The 22,545-nt window shown below is 37.0% G+C and overlaps 1 protein-coding gene across 7 annotated transcripts in view; it reads left to right on the top strand.

Moving 5' to 3' along the window:
* CACUL1 (CDK2 associated cullin domain 1) overlaps window positions 1-22,545 on the top strand; it is a 50,994-nt gene that overhangs the window by 17,752 nt on the left and 10,697 nt on the right. For 6 of the 7 annotated variants that reach the window (XR_004842353.1, XM_035896891.1, XM_035896892.1 and 3 more), the window contains 3 exons: window positions 1,986-2,081; window positions 7,809-7,911; window positions 20,674-20,763. Coding sequence is in view for 6 of the 7 variants with exons in the window: in XM_035896891.1 (XP_035752784.1) it covers window positions 1,986-2,081; window positions 7,809-7,911; window positions 20,674-20,763 (289 nt within the window). In the remaining variant the exon portion in view is untranslated. The remainder of the gene's footprint in view (window positions 1-1,985; window positions 2,082-7,808; window positions 7,912-20,673; window positions 20,764-22,545) is intronic. The other variant, XM_035896887.1, reaches the window with a different exon arrangement.

The raw sequence follows: 22,545 nt of genomic DNA, 5'->3' as shown, positions 1-22,545 counted from the left end.
TATTGAGAAATGCAAACTGTCAGAGAAGAGCCGTGCCCTGTGTCAGGCTATGATCTCCTTTTGTCTGACATGTTCTTTGAAGTAGACTTTTCCTTTTTCTTTAGTCTTAGAACCTGTATACCAAGTCTTTACAAATCAGAGAGTATAACCATATTTAAAGTTGAGGTTAAAAAGGAGTGAAGCAGGAATACATACTGCTTTGAAATGCAGATTTCGTTGCATGTTATTTGCAACAAATTGTATATGTAACTATATATGAAAGGGGCTCCTTGGAGTTCATAGCTGCTTCTGTACATTGTTGGCATTTTGAACTAAAATTTGTTTGGCCACCCCTGAGAACTGCATCTGTAGTAAGATTAAAAACTCAAGATCAAAATGAGGAATAACCATATATAACCTTTGGCAACAGCATATGGAATAACACTCTTTATTCCTCTGCCAGTTTTGCTTTCCTTTCTGAAATGTCTGCTCTGTGTCGGTGTTTGCTATGAAAATTATCCACCTGTACATTATGCATAATAAGGAGGGAGGCAAAAGAAGCTAGTTTAAAGGAAAAAACTTTTATACATTTAGAATACTTAATGGAGCAAAAAGTCAACATAAACTAACTGTTCTCTTAGGGCCCCTGGTGAATGTCCATACAAAGGTTGAAAAATGTGCTTCATGAAGATAACAGCTCTAAGTTCTGATAAGGTGGTCAAGGTGCAGCTATCCTTGAGTGTTTCTCACACCACAGATGCTTTGGCTTTTAGAAAAATCTTTGAGCTTGTTTTCTTGCAAGGTCCCAGTCGCTGCTGCATTCTCCATCCTCTTCTGGCTTGGCACTGTCAGAGACGAAAACAGTGCAAGGGAAGAGAAGTTTTGCTTCTTGTTAGCAAGCAGCGCTTTGTCCTTGGTGTGTATAGGTGTGTATATGTATATGAACAGTAGAAACTGAGGCACCTACCCACCCCCTCCCTGGCAGAGGCAGAGGCCTGTATGTGGGTGGGCTGGGATGGAGAGGAGGTGGTGGAGGAACACGTTACCCCAGCTCCACTTCTGTCAGTGGGTGTATAAGTGCACTCCTGAATGCTTTAATGCAGCTCCCCTTCATCCCTCCAAATAAATATTTATTATTAGTTAGTGCTTCCCATTTTTCTGGTTCCCTTCTCAATTTAACTTGCTGCAGAACATATCCTTTTAGCTCCCTTACTTCCTTCTTTGGCAAAGATGGTATTGTATGCAGAAAATAGCAGTGCTGTCACTGTGGGCTCTACAAGGCCTATCATAAAGTTGACACATTCAGGTTTTGTGCAGCAAAGTTTTGCTTGGGGCTACAGAGTAATGCAGTGTGTTGGAGCACTGCAGTAGATTTCCGTGGGCCTGATCTGGAGTGCAGGATGCCAGATGCAGAGCTCTGTCTGAAGACATTGCTTTGTAGTCCCTCCCAGCTCGACACCCTGAATACCTGCCTTGCCTTAGGTGACCCAGCAAAAACTTAAAGATGTTTTCTGTGAAGGACAGAAGAGTTGGAGAATGTGCTTAATGCTGCCCTGCTGTCTTGGAATAAAAGCCTGCAAGGGGTTCGGACCACATACCACAGCACTTGTTAAAATTTGGTTGTGGATTCTAGGAGTGACAGATAGTTCTTTCAGAACAAAGGTCTGGTCTTTAATAAGTTGGTTTTTTTTTTTTTTTTTTTTTTTTTTTTTTTAATTATTTGCATATGCTAAATGCTAGTTTGTTACAGGCATACTATATTTCTTATTGGATGGACCTCTTGCTGGGCATGGACATATAGTCCTAAGTAAAAACCAGTTACTAGAGAAAACTGTTTTTGCTGGAGGGAGTTAGAGCGGAAACTCTGGAATGATGTGTGGCTTGCTTTGTGTGGACTTAGTGTATCAAACACTTTGTAGTTTTTGTTTGCTATGAAAGCATAGCCCATGCTGTTCCAGATCTTTCTCTTGTTCAAATTACAACCTGACTTTTACGGTTTCTTGCAGGCCAGCCCTCCAGATCTCTATATTGAAAGATTTAACGTAGCTCTTGGACAGTATATGGGAGCATTGCAGAGCATTGTGCCTCTTTTCATATATATGGTAAGTTTTAGAAAATTCTTTTCAAATAAAGTATGTCCATACACAAGATGCTGACTGAAGGTGAAAAGAATAAAATGCAGCTATAATGATATTTAACTTGTAGAACTTAACGATTCATGCCTGGTTTTGCTACCTGCGTAACAGTACTGATCAAGTTGTGTGGGGAGAGGAAGGAGAAGACGTGGTTTTAAATACAGAGTTTTGCAATTGGTTTCTGCCCTAGTATTTCTTTCCTGGAAGTGGGGGGAATGGTTTTTATTTTGATTGTAAAAAACCCTTCCCAAATAATTAGGTCATTATTTATATCTTTTGGAACAGAGATAGTGTATTGGCTTGTTATGTTGGCTTGGTTGTTTGGGCAGGCTACAAAGATGATTGTTTCTTGCTTTTAAATTGCACAGGTTCAGACAAGACAAATGTCTCTTGGAAATGTCTGTGTCACTTGATAAAGCAATTTAGAGTGCTGACTGGATGAAGATGAACTTATGTTCATAGTGCTGTCAGGCATCCTTGCAGAGGTTCAGAAACCATTGGCTATAAGTGTTTGTTGTGCTGATTTTGTAATTTATGAAGTCTTTTGTACCTCCGAAGACGTTTATAATTTGCATTGTTTTTGTAAAAGTGCCACATCTCTTACTGTTTTTTTTTTATGGTAATGAACAACTTAAGCTTGAAATTTGCCCTTCTCCAAGAAACTGTCCTTGCATTGGCATCACTTAGAAATAAAAACTAGAGGAAGTATTTGTTGGGAAAGAAACTTTTTTTTTTTAAAAAAAAAAAGAAAGATGTAAACTGATTTAAATCAAATAAACCTCAAACTCTTTAAAATTATCCTCATTGGTAGCTTCCCAAAGTTTGGGAAGCAGTATCTCTTAGGTATTCTGTTTCTGTGAATGCACCTGAAACTGGGTAACTTGATGTAGTCTTTCAGCGAAGTGTCATGGTACAGATTTGTTGCATTCAAAGAGGGATTTGCCGTTCTTGAACTGGGCATCTTCTTATGTGCTCTTTATCTAGTTAATACAGAATGAAGTCCATTGCTACAGCTTCACTTGTAAGCTAAGGGATGTGTTCCTGGTCATGATTTTTATGTTTCTCCTGGTTCCTGTCATTAAATGCTAGGGAAAAACTAGGAAGAGACTTCTCCCCTCTATTGCATTCAGCTGTATTTAGATGCTAGCCATTTTTTCACCTGTGTGTGCTTGACTTGCTTATTGCAGATGAGTGGTTAAGCAATCTCATAATTTAATATCCATTTATAAATGGAGATAAGCTGTTCAGGTGTGTACTTTTGAGTGCTCAAATCTGTCACTGCGGTTCTGCCATCAGGGGTCAAAATCTACCCTTAAGGGTTAAGACTGCAGTAATTAACGTCTAAAAAATGTTCGTGATGGACATATAAACAGACAGGTTTTATCATTATTGTCTATATGTCCAGACAAGGTATAATTGCTGAATAGATTTCCACATCTTTGTACACAGTTGTGATGGGGTATTTGTATCTTCAAATGAGGAGTGCTCTGTATCCCATCATTTCTTCTTTTTTTCTTTTTTTTTTGAGTTTGAGCCTGATACCTGAACATAGTAAAAATAGTTAATGAGTAATAAACAGACTTGTAAAATGAATAGTTAGTAATTTATTTTTTTTTTTAATCTGAGAACAAAGAAAAGTGAAAGTACTCTATCACTGTAAAGGAGAAGCTTCTTTAAAGCATGACTAGTGATTTGTTCAGGCAGTAAAACTCTATTCACTTTCTCATTTAAGTGACTTAAGTGACTAAGTTAGGCCTGACAGTGACTTATGTGTTAGTTCCTCTTGCTGCTAAATGTAATACTCATTTGGCTCAGCTGGTTTTGAAGGCTAATGTCAAATTAAGTCTCACAATTTTTCTCTGAAATAATTTATTAATCAGTGTTGTGGATGATGTGGAAAATATCTCTAGAGAAGTCAGGTTGAAAAATGTTTTTCTCTCTTAGTTTTTTCTGAATGTAGTTGGGAGCACTCTTATGTACACACACTCCTGCATTTTTATATTATAGCATCTAATCAAGTTTTCTTTCATACAGCAGGAAGAGTTTCCTTTAGAGAATAAAATACAATTAAAAAACAAATGCAAGAGGTAAAGGCTTAGTTATTCTACAGTATAAATTAGAGCTTTGCAGTTACTTTAATAGGTACTTCCAATGTTTTTTTAAGTGAAGAGGACTATGTTGTTGAACTCTGCCTTTTTATCAGAGATGGCAGGGCTTTCCTTTTTTGGTGGTGAAGTGATTGCTTTAATCAGGAGTTTCCAAAGATGTTGAGTTGCACTGATAATCTTTGTTCTGAAAGGGTAATTATATTGCTGCTTAGGAAAACTTTTAATACGCATTTAAATATTTAAAAAGAAAATCTGTGAAGCCAAGGAAAACATAAAGGTTTTTTGTACAACTGGAACAAGTGTTTGTTCTTTAGTGGCCAAAAAAGGCATAGTATTTTGCCTTAGGCTTAGTCCTGTGTGTTTTGGTATCAACAGCAGCACTTTTTCTTTTGCCTGATACGCGCTAAACCATATTCTTGTGTGTGAATGGTGGGAATACAGGAAAGGTGTTTTCTTAACCTGCTTGTATATGGTGACCAAGGTGTGTTTCAAAGCTTGTCTTGAGTGACAGATGAGAGGGTTGACTTTGCAATTGAGGGATTTTTTTTCCTTCTTTTGCTAGGATCGCTACTGGTTTTCTTTTTCACTTGGTGATGGTTTGTTTTTTTTTTTTCTAGTCTTACTCTGTTATAGTGGACTTTTCAAGAAAGCGTGGAGACCCAAAGCACTTTTGTCCCTCCAAAATTCTGTGGGTTTAAGCTCCTTCAGAAGTTCTGGGATGTAACTGCAGATAAAGCAAATTAAATTGGAAGACGGCTTAGCACACAGTGCTTTATTCTGAAGAATAATTCCTTGTGAATAAATGCTTGCTTTGTAAATATAAATGAGGTTATTCTGTATGCTTACAGATTGTACATATCACAGTATGCCGGACACATGTATGAATAAACATTGTATTTCCACTTCAAGAAAAACGAAAATCAACCTTTAGATTATATACTTTTTTATAATAGGTTCTTAGCTGTTAATTATGCTTAGAGACATAGCTGAAAACCTGTTAGCTTGTGGCATGAAATGAGCCCAACATTTCTGAGTACTGTGGTTTTAGGATAGGTAAGAATTTTTTCTTTGCCTCTAAAATATTACTGTTCTTACTGGGTGGTATTGCACTTCATTGCTTATCAGCTAGAGGGCATTTTGTGTGTGTCTGTATACACAAATATATATGAGTTTATGTGGATGAGATAAGCACTCTTATACGGTTTTTTCTCTTTCAAATATTTATTTATCTCCTCTTAATAATATTAACACAGTTATGTCATTTAACATTTGCCAGATTGCTTTATGATACGGTGTTTTGTAGAAGAAATGCTTATATTGTATCTGACTTTCTCAGTTATTGATATATGCTTACCTTAGACCTTTAAGTGACTTGACACACTTTTCAAGAAATACTGGTAAAGCCTAGGTAGGGACATCTTATACAGAAAATCTTCTGCGTTTTCCACTAACAAGAATGGGGAAGGTAACAGATCTTCTGCTATCTCCTTTCAGCGCTGTGGATTGGAAATTAACTATTTAAGTGATATTTTTTTTTTTCATTGTCTATTTAAATCTATGCAAGTGTAACATCTTTTTGGGAAGGTGTTTCCAAGTGAGCAGATGTGTAGAGTGTTTTACAGTTGTTCTGTGTATAAGTACTGTGTTGTAACTCTTCTTGGAGCTGCTGAGGGTTTGTTGTTGCTTTTTCTAGTTACGAAACTTAAGGTATAGGCTTCCAACTCTTAAACAAAAGAAATCGTCACAGTTTGCACGTGTTGCCAACTGCTTATAATGCAAGAAGCTCTGGAGGCTGGGAAAGGAATAGAGTAAGTAATTTCCTTAGCTGGGTGCATCTCGTCTGCCAACTCATAAGAATCAGTAGTTTGATGTTGTCAGGTTTGATTTGGGTCAGTAGAGTTGTGCTGAGATGCTCTGGTTGCTCCTGTGTGTTGCACCAGTGGGTACACTGTAGTATGTGGTCAGGAAGCTCAAGGTGGAAATGGTTTAGGAAGTTAGGTCTGGTGCAAGGCTGTAGTATGGTGTGTAGTGTAACCCTTCCTGGAAGATGTGTATCTTCAGTTGCTGTGAATTTCTGTTTCACTGGCAATTCACCATTGACCAGAACCACTACAAATGAAGTTAGTCTGTTTCTTACAAGACAGGCTATTCTGTCTGCAGAGCCTTTCCCTCAATCTTTGTTCAAAAAACAGGCCCAGGTGAGGGGGAAGCAACTGAGTAACAGCCCTTGATAAAACCTCTACAGGTAGGATAGCTTCAGGGAAGGAACCAGCAGTAAGAAGTTACTAAATTTTTTTTAAAAAATCTTTTTAAGATTGTTGTCCATCACTGCAACAAACCTAAACTTCAACAGGGGCATGTGTTCAGCCATTGGATTGCCTTTGTTCTAACACATTCAGTTTTCATCAAAGGCAAGTAACTGCTGCTGAATGCTTGCCTTGAAAATGTAAGTGGTTTCTGCATTGACAATTTATTACAGTATGTGTATATTTTTGGTAATGGCCAAGAGAATGGGTTTCACTAAAAAAAAAAAGTAAAGATTGCTCTAATAGTGTTCTGAGGTTGTTCCAATTATGTTAAATGCTTTAGTGAACAGGAGAACAACTCGTAAAGTGTGGAAAAACTTTTCTCCCTTAAAAAAATCCCTTCCTCTAGTAACTCTCTTAGAAAAGTGTTCCAGTACATTACTTTTGATTGATTTTCTATTACAGTGACTATTAACTTTTACACAAGTTGCCTGGATTAATTCAGTTCTTCTACTTCCATGTTAGTGTTGTAACGATAGGAGATTTATCCTGAATCATTTTTTTTCCAGCATTTAAAATCCATCTGTGAATAAAATACAGACAAGAAATCTTACTATTAATTGCAGGCTGGGAACTGAGGAATAATACCAAATACTGCATTAGGTATGGAGGCCTTCAAGGAACTAATGAATAGATTTTCCTTTGAGGGTTGAAGAGGTGAATTTCTTACTAATGCCGAGTGGGTCAAGATAATTGAATCTTAAAAATTTTAATGTAGCTCAGTTTTGTGTAGATTCATATATATTACTTATTTCCACAGGTGATTAATTCTGAGCAGCTGTCCTCTGGGATTATTGATGAACCACAGAAGTGGATAGCTGTACTGATGCTTTATTACTGTAACATACCTATTTTCATGGCTTAATCACTTTTAGACATTGGTAAAAATGTTTTCTTTTGTTATAAACATGATATCCAGCCCTATTTTGGTGTTAGAGCATTTATAAAGTTCTAAAATGAAGTGTTTTTTCTACAAACTCCACAGTCTGGAGATGTATCTGTAGGTATAGTGGGGAAAAAAAAGCAACCAAACATGCACCCCTGTATGTAAGTAGGTTTGTTACCAATAGTACCACATGCGTTCTTGATTTTAAATACATGGTTTTTTTATTGTACAGGAATGTTCTGTGTAATATAGATGCAGTCACGAAGGAAGCACTTTACAGGCCAAATATTGTACAGCTTTAAAATTTTGAACTATTTTTATTCAGGGAAAAAGTAAGTTTACTTTATTTGCTATTGTGAAAAACAAACTTGAAAAATTCTGTCTTATTTTTCAGAATAAATTTTACATAGAAACCAAGCTTAACAGAGACCTAAAAGATGACCTTATAAAGCTGTTTACGGAACACGTTGCAGAAAAGCACATTTACAACCTAATGCGTAAGTAAACCTCTTGAATTTTTCTTATAATGGGAACCTGGAAAACCACTGTGCTTTCAGATATTGCAGAAATCCACAGCAAACAGGGAGAAAATGGAAAATGACCAGTGAACTTAAATACAGATGCCTTCCTAAGGCACCCACATGACAAAATGTGGCACACTTCCAACTTATTTTTTTCAAAAATATGACTTTGTACAAAGTCATGGTTTTCTTATCTGGGGGAAACAGTATATTTTTTCCCTTATGACTTGTGATTATGAAATGTTTTATTGTCCCGTTGCTTATGCTGTGTTACTCTTTTAATTTCATTATCAAAATGTTGACAGGTATCATTAAGAATGTGGTGTGGTCAAAGAATTGTGATACTGCTGGGGTTATTGTCATGATGTCCTGAGAGTACTCCATGCGAGTTAGTGAACTGCGTAACACTAACAGCAGTTTCGCTGTTAGGCTAGTGGGTTTATACAAATAGAATATGCTTCAAGTGATGTGCTTCCTATTAAGTTCTCCTGTGGGTAACTCCTGTGGTGAACTCCTGAGTTGGCTGGCAACCTGCTACCATCAGTGTGTGTTTTTGTGAGCATAGGGACCTTGCTGCTGGCCTGGTTAGCTCCTTGAGAGGGCAATTAGTAAAGGTGGAGATAATCAGACTTGGAGTTCAAATTGAAAAAGTTTGCATAGTGGTGAGCCATTGACCAACATGCTCAGAGAATTGGAATTGTACGTGCTTTGTGCCACTGGATAGTTCCTGTGCCCCATGTTGAGTTTAGTATCTAGCCTGGTGTATTCCTTTCTGTGACCTGGCCCTACTGCAGTGTCTCTGTTTTCTTCTAGCTGCTCCTCTCCTCTTTCCTCTGAAGCAATTACTGTCTGTATGCTAGATGGAAACCAAATGATGGGTGATTATATAGAGAGTTGAGCATATTCCTTTTGCCTTTACTTGGATAGTAATGCCCTTCTCCAGCGAAGGGCTGGGGAAAAGGAGCTTTGTTATGTCTTTTTTAAGGTCACTGAGTTGGCATCCTGGGAGAAGGGTGGGTGAACAAGGTGACTACCCTGAGGCCAGGGAGCCTGGTACCCTAAATGATGGGAGATCATCATCAGCTCTCATGCCATCTTGTTCTTGCTGTTTGGAAAAGACTTCCAAAGAAGAGTTTTTATCCTCATAGATCACCTTAGAAATAGCAGGACAATGAGGAATGCCCATCCTTGGGCTTGGTGTTTTATTTTGTGCCAAAGAGGTTTAACAGTATCATGAAAACTGGCAAGATGATTGCTGCAACAGGATGATGGAAAATACAGCTGATATGGCCTTAAAATTACATACATGTATGCATTTTTTAGGCAATGAAAATGTTAATGTGATGGTTTTTTTTTTAATGACAAAGTGAAGGTAACACCCATCAAATCTGTAGAACATAAGTAATGTCAGATGTGTGTTGCTGTGTAATTTGTTTTCTGTGGCTGGTAATGTGAGAATCAAATAATAATTGCAATTGAACTATGAAAAGGAAAAGACCCATGGTTGTGTGTGTGTGAAATCTGAAATACTTCTTCCTAGCTTTGTTAGTTGCAGAAGTAAAATCAAAATAAAACACTGAAAAATAAAAATAAGTGTCACTAACTGTGGTGCTGTATATGGGGTCTGTTCTATAGTAAGCAACTTCCTTGGATTTCATGGTCTTACCATCAGTTTATTAAAACTAAGTTATTTAGTTTTTTATCTCACTTCTAAGTAAGATAATATATACTGACTTGTATAAACTCCTAACTGTGATCTGACTTGGTTAAATCTTGGATAATAGATCTTTAAATAGAGTTGAAGTATGCCTAAATCAAATTCTGCACTTGCTAACAGATTCCTGGGAAATAATTGGAGACACATAACACATGATATAATATTCTAGAGGTGCTGAAAAAGTTCTAGCATTGTATTATTTTCTGTCATTCTCAGATGTTCTTTCTAGCTTGCTGAAATTCAGACCATAATAGCCAAGAATATTACCTTCATTTTTGGAAGTGTAAAGGCCCTACAAAAATAGGGTGTAAGTTAGTGTTTCTTAATTACTTTACTTCCTGATGTCACTGTCAGTGTGTCATACTGTTTCCTGATATTTGATATAGATTTGGTTCAATGAAAAGTGTTTTTGTATTGGGGGGGAGGAGGGGGTAGTAAATAAGGGTTTGAGTGGGTATGCTTAGGAAATTAAAGTCAATGAAATTGTGGTCTATACAGAGAAATGGAATCCTGGGGCTGTTTTTAAGAGATGCTGCAGCTGCCACTTCAGTGAGAAGCAGCATGCCTTCCTTCTATTTTAAAAAAGCAAACAACAAAATCAGTTTAATCAGTTTGTGATCTAGACTCAGAGGACAAGAATAACATCTGCTCTTGCTCCTGAAATTTGTTGCTATGTTTTTTGTATGAAGGGGTTTTTGTTTGTAGTATCTTGTCATTCTATCAGAGCCTGGAAGCTGGCATTTCTATTTGAAGTTGTGTTCAGGAAGGACTGTAAGTACATTTCAGGTTCATTTGATTTAAGAAGTTGTTCCTGCTCTGCTTCAAAAGATGGGGAAAAAAAAAGTCAGAAAAGCAGTGCAGCACAGATCTCTTCCTTGTGTTTGATCTTGCTCAAACTCCCGCTGGCTGAGTCAGCCCTAGTCCCTGTACTGTGTGGTTGAAGGCAGGAAGATGCAAAATGAACTCCTGGTACAATGGTCTCTGTGGTGGGAGCACTTACTGAGCACTTAGTTGCAGAAAATAGAGCGATTAAGGTGTGAGTTCATTATTTACAGCAGAAATATCACCTAAGTGAACTTTCTTGGACAAATTTTGTCTGCACAAGCACCAATTTGATTCAATTTTTTTTAATAGGGGATTTTTTTTTTAAAAAGCTCTACTATCTAGAGCACTTCTGAGCAGTTAAAGTAAATACATTAAAAAAATATAATACACAGATCCATGAACAGAGTTGTGTTTGTGAAACACTTTCACACTCACACATATTTATCAAGTCAATGATCTTCAAATTAAGGTGGATATATTTGAACTAAGTGAATTTAACCTGATTATTTTCCTTAAAAAGCCAAAGCTGGCACTTGCTGATAAGACTGCTGTATTAAATGGCTTGGTAAAAGTTGCTATATGCAGAACTACTTAATTGGATGTAACAAGCAAATATATAGCATCTTACTTACAAGAAGCTTCGGAAATGGGGGGGGGAGGTGCAGATAATATCCCCTTGTCACGAGGGAAGGGGTAGTGGAGAATGTTGTCTTTGTTCCTGCTGGAATCCTGCATGAGATGACTTGTAAGCAGTAAAATTCAGAAATGTGTGTTTTTTCTCCTTACGCAGCCACTGTCTTTTCTGGTAGGTTAGACCTGGGTTTCCTGGACCGTAATCTCAGTGCCCTGGAAACATCCTGCCTGTTTGTTCTTGTGTCTAGAGGAATAGCAGGTATTGCAGACTTACCCATCTTCAGGGGTGAGAGAGAGAAGCAGCTCCTGAAACTTTCTAGTACTTGTAGTAGGTAAAATTCAATGGCAGAGAGTTTTTGCAATAACTGCTATTCTTCTCTTTTTTTATATTGGCAGCTTAGTGTGCCCAAAACAAGCTTGCTTTTAAATCTAAAGAAAGAGAAAAGCTATTAACAGCGTACTGTTGTTTCTGCTTGGTGGATAGATTGCTTGGTTTCCAGTTAAAAGAGACTAGAGAGAGGAAGGTGAGCGCTAGGCTGGAGTCCTGCTCTGGGAGGGTTGATGAGGTTCTCGCATCTTGATAATGAGAAGAAAAGTAAAAAATAACTTGAACTAGTCATAAAGGTGAAAGCAGTTTTAGAAGGCAGTCTGAGGAAAAGAATTCTCTTTATTCTTTGCTTACAGTGGTGCTTGCGGTGGAAGTAGGACATATCAGATTGGTTATAGCACTTCCCAATGAGTAGTAGCCTTAGCACATCACTGTAGTAGTTACACCATTTCTATCTGTGTGTGTGTGTGAGCTGTTTCTTTCCTTTCATGTTAGTATTTTGAGTTCAGGAAGTGGTTTCTATTCTTGCAGGAGCAATGTACTGGTAGGTATCATTCAGTACAAACTGGTTCTTTCCCAAGAAGCATCTGCCTGTACTTCTGGACAAAAGTTACTCAACTAGGAAGTCACATGACCTCTGTTAGAGGGAAAACTGCTTTCTTCAACACTTCTGATTTTGTTCCGTTGACTGGGGTAAACAATAGATGTTTGCATGTTCCCATCTTTTATCTACTCTGTCAGGAATAGATTATAGAAATTGGTCCTTTTTATAGAGAGGAAAGGAAACCTCTTGGACCATGGCGAAAATGCAGTAGAATAAATAGGGCCCAGGACTTCATGGATCTTAAAATTGTTATCAGGATTCAGGGTGATAATGTGGTCTGTGAATGAGGCATTCCCCTGAAATTTACTGATTCAGAACTAGAGCATTGGCTTGAAAACATGTAAAATTTAGGCAAAATTATTGATGATTAAAGCATTAGATCTCAACTCTGTCTGAGTTTTTTGTTCATTATATATATCAAGATAGTTACAGAATTAGCTACTGAAGCCTGAGGATACAGAGCAGTTATCTGTATGTAGATTCTAATAGCATGTAGGCAATTGTTGAATGTATTTCTCCATGTTAGTGCTTGTGCGAGTTCAGATCTAAAATCCAGTGTAAAAATGTATCTTTGAAAGTAGCAGCTTTTCTCATGTTTTCCAAGGAAAAATTCTTTGTAAAAAGTCTGGAGAAGGGGGAGCAATCACAGCCTGTTTCATGATGTTTGCAGTTTCTAATTAGTTACTGGGAAAAACTGTTCTCTGAAGATTCTTGCATATGACAGCTTTGTGTTTCCCCAGTTACCGTCACTTAGATTCAGATGAGGCAAACAGATCTTGCTGCTCCGTTTTCTTAACTTTTATTTTTTTTCTGGAGGTATATTACAGTTCAATAGAAGGGCCGTTTATGTTGGAAAAGGTTTTCCTTCATAAAGATGGCAGGAAAGCTATTTCCACTGTGGTGGTGCTTTCTGAAAGGTACCAGAAAAGTTCACTTGAAAGTTGGAGAAGGTAACCAACAGCTTTCTGATGATGAAGCTGTGCAGCTGTCCTTTTTGGTTGCAGCAGGTACAAATTGAATACAACATTACAGAGAATGAGTCAAGTTACACAGTCAGAGGTTGCTAAATGTAGCAGGGAACACTCTTCCTTGGCAGAGGTTGTTTGTGCAGTGGGTAAGCAGGAGAGGGTGCATTTCTCCATGGATACCCGGACCTACCTACTTAGCAGATATGTCTTGCTGTGTTGACCTCCTGAAGCTATATACAGCTATATAGCTATACAGCTACAACAGAGAACACAGGGTTTATTTTGATGTGTTGGGTTTTTGTTCGCTCCCCATGCCTCACCCTTTGGCAGAGATAGACAAGAAAAAGATGGATTGGATTGACTTTTTCCCTGCTGTAGTTGGCATTTCTTCCCCCCTCGCCTCCCCCCTCCGCTTTGACATCTGTCTCAAATGATCTGCATATGAGAGGCAAGCTGTCATTGCCTTGACCCACAAACTGCAGGGAAAATCCCCTGAAAAAGGGGGAAACACTCTCATTATTTTTCAGCTTCTTACAGAAAGCGTTGCCCCCACCCTTTCTGTATGCTGCCCTTCCAGATTTACGTTCAAGAAGTTGTTCCTCTTTCTGCTTCTTATTTCTGTGTCAGATCTAATGCTTACACTTCACAGGAAAATGGCAGTTAGTTTCGTAGATGAGCTGTACAGAGTTGAATCAAAAATCAGTGTAGCCCAGTGTCCTGGTCTTGGATCATCATTGTAAGTCTTATGCAGCAGAAATTTGATGACCATGGGCTTCTATCTTGAAAGGTATGTGCCCTGTAGGAAGAGCTGAAGATTTGCTTCATTAATAAGTGTCATGTAAAGGGAGCAGATCTACAGGGTATGAAACACCTACATGCTGGTGTTGAGGACTCAGTGTTTGCATTTACATACATTTTGGAGAGTGTTACTTCATGCTTGCTAATGTCTGGTCCTGTGGACAGAATGCCAGTTAGTAGTTTGAGCACATCTGGTTTAATCTTGCCCAAAAGGAATTAAGTTAATATGCTCCAAGGAAGCTCTGTCATATGAACCAAGGAGCAGTAAGTGGGGATGATCATTGAATTTGCTTTAAAAGCACATTTTTTTATCTGAACTAAAGTATTAATGTAGAATCTTCCCTTAAGCATTTGAAATCACTAGTCCTTTTTTTCTTTGAGACACAGGGTGACTACTGTGATGGCAGAAACAATATGTTAAAAAAATGTCCCATTTGATTGCTGAGGCTCTTTCCTTCAGTAATATATTGGATGTTGCTCAGCCCCTGGACACTGCTTACTGATTTTGCACACTTTAAGGAAAAAATGAGAAGAAAATCTGCACAACCTTACTCTGCCACCTTCATAAAGATATGCTTCTTCATTTTTAAATTTAAGGATGATACAAAAAATAAAAAGGTTGATTTCTTAAAAAAAGGCAGAATTACTTGCCTGGGGAGTAACTTGCTCTCTGTCTTTAGAATCAGCCTACATGTCTGCATGGTAAAATGAAATTAGACGATTCCTTCCTGAGTGTCTTAAAAATGAAGCAAGGTAGCAGAGCACTAGGAGAAAATACTGATCTATTGCAGTGTATTTGTACCAGACTAAATTGCAGTGATTTCTGTTCTCTACAACAAAAAGCTAATTTGCTTTTTTTTTTCCCAGCTATAAAGCTGTGGAAATACCAGCTCTGGACAGCAAATGTTTTGTGAGCAAGAGAGTTCTATAACATAAAGGGTCCTTTTTGAGATGTAGGGAAGGGATGCATTTATTATCAAGTTCTTCATTAAAGATAATTTTTAAAGATTTTTGTGCCTGTACAGGATTGTGAATCTGTTCAGTGTTTAATTTCTGCTTTATTCTACATAAGCAAATAGTGTAATCCCATTACCTCCACTTCAGATTCCCATTCTAACCTTGAAACAATGTTTTCCTTCCTTCCTGTCTTCATTTCAGATATTGGTAGACACAGATAACTGATAGTAAAAATAAGCTGCAGTATGTTCCACTTTTCCAGCATGTGGCGAATATGCTGGGATGCTGCTATTGCAGGATAATCGGCCATTCCTTCTTCAAAACTCTGAATTGGTGTTCAAAAGATGTTAATTCAGTCTGTTCTTAGACCTCAGCAGGTACCCCTATGCTCTCAAGGGCTGTATAGGATAGCTTTTGTAGCTCTTAATCTTTCTTATACCCTCCGTGCTCTGTAGATCTGTTGGAATAATCAAGAATAACACACTTGATAGTTTAAGGCTGGTGTCACTACTATTGAAGTGGTAGCTGTGGTTTGACAGGGCTGCATAATTGTATTGTAATCGTATTGGAAACAGTACTGTTACCAAGTATTATAGAATATGCTCATGTTCTTTAAAGAACACAATCTACACACAAATTTTGTCACTGAACTAAACTGTTCATCAAAGAACTAAGTTATTTTAAAATAAGTTGCAGCTGTGTTTATTACTTTTCTTGTTTCACATTGATTCAGTTGCAGCACCTCAAAGTAAGGCAGTTTTTTAATTGGAAAATATAGTCTCAAATAATGACTGTCATGTTTAATCTGGCTCCTCAGTAAAGAAATAGGAATAATGTCCCATTTTGGTATGCCTTCATAAAATTGTAAACATGAAAATATTACCTTATTTTCCAATTATAGAAATACAGACTTTTGGACTTCTATATTTATAGCTTTGTTTTTCATCTTTATTCTTGTTACAACACAATATTTTCCATGTGATTAAGACTTGGAATTTTTATTTTGTAGCATTTTTATTAGATGATTAATAATGCTGTTGGGCTATGTAATGAATATTTTAAAAGTAATCTGTGGCTTTATTAAATGCCTAGTGGCAAATGCTTAATAATAAATACAACTCTTCAGTTTTTCTTCTATATTTTAATTCATTACAAACTTCTGAAGAATTTAAGTTGCTAAAAAATGCAGAATCACAAGGAGTTTGACATAACTGCAAACATGAGGGTTAAGCCAGAGGGAAGGTTGGTTTTCATGCAAAAGGTTTTTGAAGTTCTAGATCAATAGTTAACATGTACAAATTGTACCTGGGTTAAAGTAATGAAAAAGTAATATATGATCAAACTTCATCAGTCAATTTAAAAATAAAATAGGCAGCAGGTAAAAAAACCCAACAAACCCAAAATGCCAAAGAACAAAAGAAATAACGAAAATCCAACCAGCCTCCCAAAAAACCTCAACCCAAACAACAACAAAAACCTACAGCCACATCTTGAACGCCAGTTGTAGCGGTTCCCTTGCTGTTTAATTGCTGTTGGCATGTGGGATTCAATCATGTGCTTTTGCATGGGCTGGATTTGGAAGTAAAGTTGAGATATGGGAACCATGTTCAAGGTGAATCTGAAGGGTATGTGTGGTCAGATGGACCTGATATAATTTAGTTGAGAGAAAGGTAATTTATTATACTATAGATTTGACTACATGTGATCTGATGATATTCCTAAAGGGCGGAACTGCCAGGTGAGCCTGTGCTATTAAGGTTTGTTTAGGCTGTGCACTGGTGATGGCTCCATCGTTACTTCTGTGCATCCCTGTGTATCTCACGTACTGTTGTGTAAGGGCTCCAGTTCTGTGGAAATACTGAAGTTGTTATTCTGCAAAATAATATAAATACTGCATACATATTGGAATTAAATATTAAAGAGCACAGTTTTTGCAATGAGATAAGATCTCTGGAATACATGTGTTTTGCTCTGCAGCTTCGTTAAGCAATTGGTTCTGCTTCTGCTGAAGACTGGAGAGCAGGAGCTGACTAATGCCTTAGTTGTGGAAGCTGTTGGATTTGTTTTTAATGGGAATACACTTTAATTTTTTGAAGTGCATTGTTGAATAATTACAACCTTGAACACATCTGCCTAAGCCATACTTACGTATGATTTGTTAAAGTATCTTACTCTGAAGTGCTGTTAGATTGCTGCAGAGGGAGGAAAAAAATCTTGTGTGCTAACATGCAAAAGCTGCACTGTCCTGCCAGAAAAATTACATCTTTACCAAGCAAAATTAATCTGCTTTGAAAAGAATGATGAAGGATAGAAAAAGATTTTTTAGAATAGCTAACTCCTGGAATTACTGTGGTCCCAGATCTTGCACCATGTACCCCACTATAATTAAGAAATAGCTTAAACCTTCATTGAGGGATAAGCTGCGTCAGTGTTGCTGTACAATTATGGAGTAACTAATTTACTGCAGAGTACCTGAAGTGCTGCAGATTCATATCTTGCTTACTCCAATACAATTCATCCATCATTCCTCAAAAAAATCCCAAGGCCATTCTGGGTATTGTGTCTTACCTTGGTTCAATAATATTTCAAAGCATCTTGTATCTTTCTGCAATTAAAGCATTTTATCATGGGAATCCACACTTCTCTTCTTTGATTCTGCCATGACTTATTTTCAGGACTATTTTCAGGTTAATACTGGTTACTTAGTCTGTAAAATGCAGTATTAGTTCATAAACACTGTGGAGGTGGTCAGATAGTATCTTAGTGTCATTACTGCTGTCATTCATCTGAGGTTTAGTTGTATTCTACCTCACCTTGCTCTATCTTTGTAAATGCCGCAGGTGGAGCTTCCGGGAGTAGGTAGGAGTCTGTGCAACTTCTGTGTTGTAGAGTTCTCGTTAATTATTCTAATAAAGCAAGAGTCAAAGCCTTAATGTTTGGAGGTCTTTCGCAAGACTGTAAAATAACAACAGGTAACTTCAGCATGTGTGGCACAGCTGTTTCTATTTGAGTTTAAGTGGCCCTCTGAAGAAGTAATATAGGATTGAAGGTTTAGGTAGGTTTCATTGCAAAAGTGAAGATTAATTTGTGTACGAAGAAGTTTTACATCTTTTATCTATTTACATCTTTGTCTATAAACCTGCACTGAGATGTTTTGGATCTATCCAAAGAGAAGAGTCTTGTTCATTCTTATGGAAATCATTCTGAAAATACATATCCTACAGCATTCTTCAGGTATTGAAATCTAGCTTTTGGAAAAGGTGTAGGCTGGATTAGTTTGTACTGTATGGTTTAACGAATTGTATACACTTTTAGTTTTCTTCACAGAGAAACAGGAAATATATGCCATTACTTTATTATGTTGTTGAGTATAATGCCATCATGCTTGTATTTATTTATTGACTGTAAATCTGGAGTAGAGCGACTTAAGTTTGCATTGTAGTATGTGGTGTATGCATTTGCAGAAACAAAGATAAGAAACATTAATTTCTGAAGCTGCAATAAAGTGATGAAGAAGATATTTCTGTAGGATTGATCTCCAGGTGAATTCTTCCACTGATTTTATTCACAAAATCCCTTTCTAGTGTCAGGTAATATAGTCAGTAATCTAGAACAGAAACAAGTGGCTGCCCATTTTACTTGCTTTTATATTGCAAATACATCTGTTCACATTATCTCAAAGGATCACAACTGAAATGAGCTTTAGCAGTGAATAATAACTTAAAGTGACAAATAATATTGCATGTTTAAAATGGTGAACTATGTTCAAGATGTGGACTATGCTCTTAAACTATTGCTTGTACAAATACTTCTATTGGTCAGCACCTTGAACATGTTAATGGACCACTTGTGGGAGTGCTGTGGGGCTTTCCATTAGCTGGAAGGGAATAAGAAAGGGTGGAGCATCTTGCACCCCCAGCATGTCTTCAATACCGTGGGCTGAGAGGAATGAGGTGGGCCGCCAGTCTGTTGTGCTCATCACCTCTTGTCTTTGATTCATATGTACCATAAACCAAAGTTTTTGTTTCTCTGCCATCTACTTGTTCCCCCCTATTAAAAAAAAATAAATAAAATTGAAAGATGACAGTACATACAACTGCTCAGAGTATAGTCACTGTATTTCAGATTTCATCCATAGATGGAATAAGTGTGGCTTGCAATTTTCTGTTTACTCGGAGGTATCCAAGTAGTCAGATGCCCTCTAGTTAGTTAACGTAGTTGTGGGCAGCTTCTGTTAATGCCTGTGTTTGTCCCACAGTATGTCTTGTACATATACAGTTGCATAAGGTAGCTTCTGAAATATTTTTTAATTGCTTTTGCTAGTTATAACTTGGATACTACTGAGACCACAGTTTGCAGGAATAAATTCAACAAGCTACATTAATTTAATTTTCTTAACATCTTTCAAAATGTTGAAGTGACTTTTAACTCTGGACTTTGTGGTGTTTGTGTCAGTATTAATTCCTAGGCTTATTTTGTTTTAAATAATGTGTTATACATATCTTAGGAATATAATTTGTCTGCATATGAAGAACAAATTTACAATTCTCTGGACACTTTGCAAATCCATTGGTGAAGCTTAGGCTGAAGTAGCTACAATCTAATTATATATATGTATATATACACATTGTTTGAAATGTGCATTACTGTTGTGTATCTTCCTTATAAAGCATTATGCCCTTTTTCATTTTATGATTTGCAACTTCCTTGGCTGCCAACAGGCTGATTGAAAAATCTTTAGGAAAGAGGCTGTAAATATGTCATTACAAAACAAATCATAGGCTCGCATCCCCTCAAGGCTTCAGCTGAAAGGAGCAAGAACTTGTAAGATGGTTCTTGGTAAAATAAATTAATCTACAACAGTTAAATATAACAACTTTTGATTACTTGGAGGTTAGAAAAAAATACCTTCTTTTTTAATCTCCCTATTACGTGAGACACTTAAACAGTTTCTGAAAGAGAAGAACATGCTGCTAAAGACTTTTTTTATGGTAAGTACTGTAGTGGCAGATGCTGAAGCTAGAACTGAAGATGCTCTGAAGCTTAAAAAGCAAAGTCTCTAATGTAAGCACAAGAGATACACCCTTTAGGTAGAATTTTAAGTCATGTATCCTCTATGTAGTGGATACAGAAAGGTGTATATATTGCTCAGCTCCTTTGTAGAGGAATAAAAACTGAGAGGCAGCAGTTGGTTTAAACCTTATTGATTTCTTTTTTTTTTTTTTCTTTTGGTGTTTCTATAATTAAATGTGTGTATAAACATCAAATTAATACAAGGCAGGATAAAGGCATGGATGTTGTAATATAAGCAGTAAATGTGCTATTGCCAGTTTTTTCCACAAGAGGAAGATGCAATTATTGCAATGTTTACTACAGAAGATACCAAGAATGAAATGTTCACTTGTGTTTCAAAGAACAGTTTTTCGTATTTTTCACATATTTTATGCTACTTGTACTTTATTCATAGACTTTCAATCCATCCTTAGTTTTACATGCAAGATGCTGAATACTGTAAAGTAAGGATTTGTGGATCTCCAGGTGTCTAGCACACTCAGTATGACAGTGCTTCTAAAAATAAATTGTTTACTTCAGTTCTGCATCCGATTACTTAGAGCCATCGCTTGCTTGGTTTTTCCTCACAACTCCTGCTGTCTGTCTGAAAAAGGATGAAAAATAAGTTATTTCACGTTTTCATCATACATAATTTGAACAGAATACTTCTATTTAAAGGCAATGTTTTATTATTCTTGAGAATTAAGTTGTCAATCAGATACCTGTGTGTTTCCTTTGTGCAGACATCAGATAACAAAAAAGCGTAACTACTGTATTTCTTTGATACAAAACCGTGTGTGTAAGAGCCTATATTTCTTGATTAGAAAAATTTCTAATTCTCTTAATTTTATTTCAGCTTTACTTTTGGAAGCTCAGTCAACGCCGTTTCAAATAACTCCTTCAACCATGGCAAATATTGTGAAAGGACTGTATACACTACGACCAGGTAAAAAAGAAAGAAGTTTCTAGGAGTCTCGCATACTGTGGTTGTGACACATTTTCCTAAATACGTATGTGGTTGCTATCTCTCTAATGCATATTTAGCATACAAATGTGCATTGTGGTCTGTCCATCATAATGTTTAGCTCTACTATGCAAAGGCCCTGGTTCTTCTTGCCCATTTCTGTGACCTGCACAAGGTACCCGTGAATACTAAATTAATTTTAAAAAAAACCAACCCAACCCTCAACTCTGGAGACAAAGGGAAGACCTATTTCTTTTGCTCTATAGAAATAAAGGCGGCTGTTTAATGCGTCAGTCATGGCAGAAGTCTAGAAGTATTGAAATGGTGAGTGTTATGAGTTGCCCTTCAGATGGCCAGATCTTTGATGTGAGATGAATGATTGTTTCTTCTATGAAGCCATTATTGGGTTGGTATTATTTCACAGAAGAGCTTTATTTAACTTGTGAGTACATAATGACATCTTGTGCAACAACTGTTATTGAAAGGAAAATGGTGTTGCTGATTTTAATCAATTTTGTACCAAAATCTTCGGTATTGTAAGTTTTGGAGAACTGAGTAGAGCTCTAGCCTGTGTTCAAAAAGACTTTAGAAACAGGAAGTATTAAAAATATTCATAAATAAATGGTACCTGCTTCCCTTCCTTTTACAATACTGATACTTTCTTCTTACTTTGGTGTGACTAGAGAAGGATTTTGTCTGAGCTTCAGTCTATTTTTGCTTTGCATTCCCAATTTATAGAAATAGAAATGAGGATGGGAAAGCTTTACAATAAGCTTTAGTGCAATGTTCATCATGTATACAAGCCAGGAATGTGGTGGACCCTCCATTTACAAAATGTATGGATAAAGCACTTTCAATACGCAAGGATTATTTTTACAATACAACAGCAAAACTAACATCCTACCATCATTTTTAAGGCAATACTATTTTCAATTTTATAAACTGTTCAGTACCAAAGAAAGGAAGGGTGTATGCATAAGTATAAAATTAAAATTCTTTCGAAAGCAGCTCAATCTGGTTTTCTTGTACTGGTCTTAATATTATAGGTGATGGATTTGTGATTTCCCAGTTTTCCATTTCAGAGGATCGCTGGTTTGCTGTCTATTTCACAATACAACAGATAGTGGTTTGGGTTGGTATCATGAGCCTAATCACATTTTGAATAGTTGTCATATGTCTGTAAGATGTTAAAGTGTTAAGAATTGTTCCTACAGTTTGTGATATCTGCTGGGTTGTAAGACCCAAGTGATTGACTTTAAGCTGTTGCTTAATCAGATACATATTTGCTCTAATTACCTGCTCTTCAAATTTCTCAGCGTCTGAGAAAATGAGGAACTTTAATGTCATTCCGACTAGAAGAGCACAGGGTAGACTTCTTGGTGTAAAAGGCTTTTCTTTGGTGGTGCTGGTTCTTGAGGATGACTTCTGAAACAACCAGGGCAAGAGTTCATCCAAAGTAGTGCTTCTCACTTATTCTGTGGGACACGCTCCACTGGATGTATCATGGGGACTGGTGGGCAGATAACTGGGGAAGTAAAGCAGAAAATGTGGCCAGTGGGAGGTATCAAGGGATTAGAGCAGCACTGGGAAGTGTCTGTGTTTAGGCAGTGCAGAGAGTAAAAGGAGAATCTATGCAGATGTGGCTGGTGGCTGTGGGCTTTCTCTTCTTTCTCTTCTTTTACTTTTCTGCAAGTTGAAAGTACTTGACAGCTGTTAGACTTCAAACATTGCCAGAAAATACTGTCTTCTGATTCTAGCTCCAGC

This window comes from Egretta garzetta, unplaced genomic scaffold, assembly GCF_000687185.1.
Source record: "Egretta garzetta isolate BGI_Z169 unplaced genomic scaffold, ASM68718v1 scaffold486, whole genome shotgun sequence".
In the NCBI taxonomy this organism is placed as follows: domain Eukaryota; kingdom Metazoa; phylum Chordata; class Aves; order Pelecaniformes; family Ardeidae; genus Egretta; species Egretta garzetta.
The sequence above is the reverse complement of the archived record's forward strand: the minus strand, read 5'-3'. Positions and strand labels throughout refer to the sequence as shown.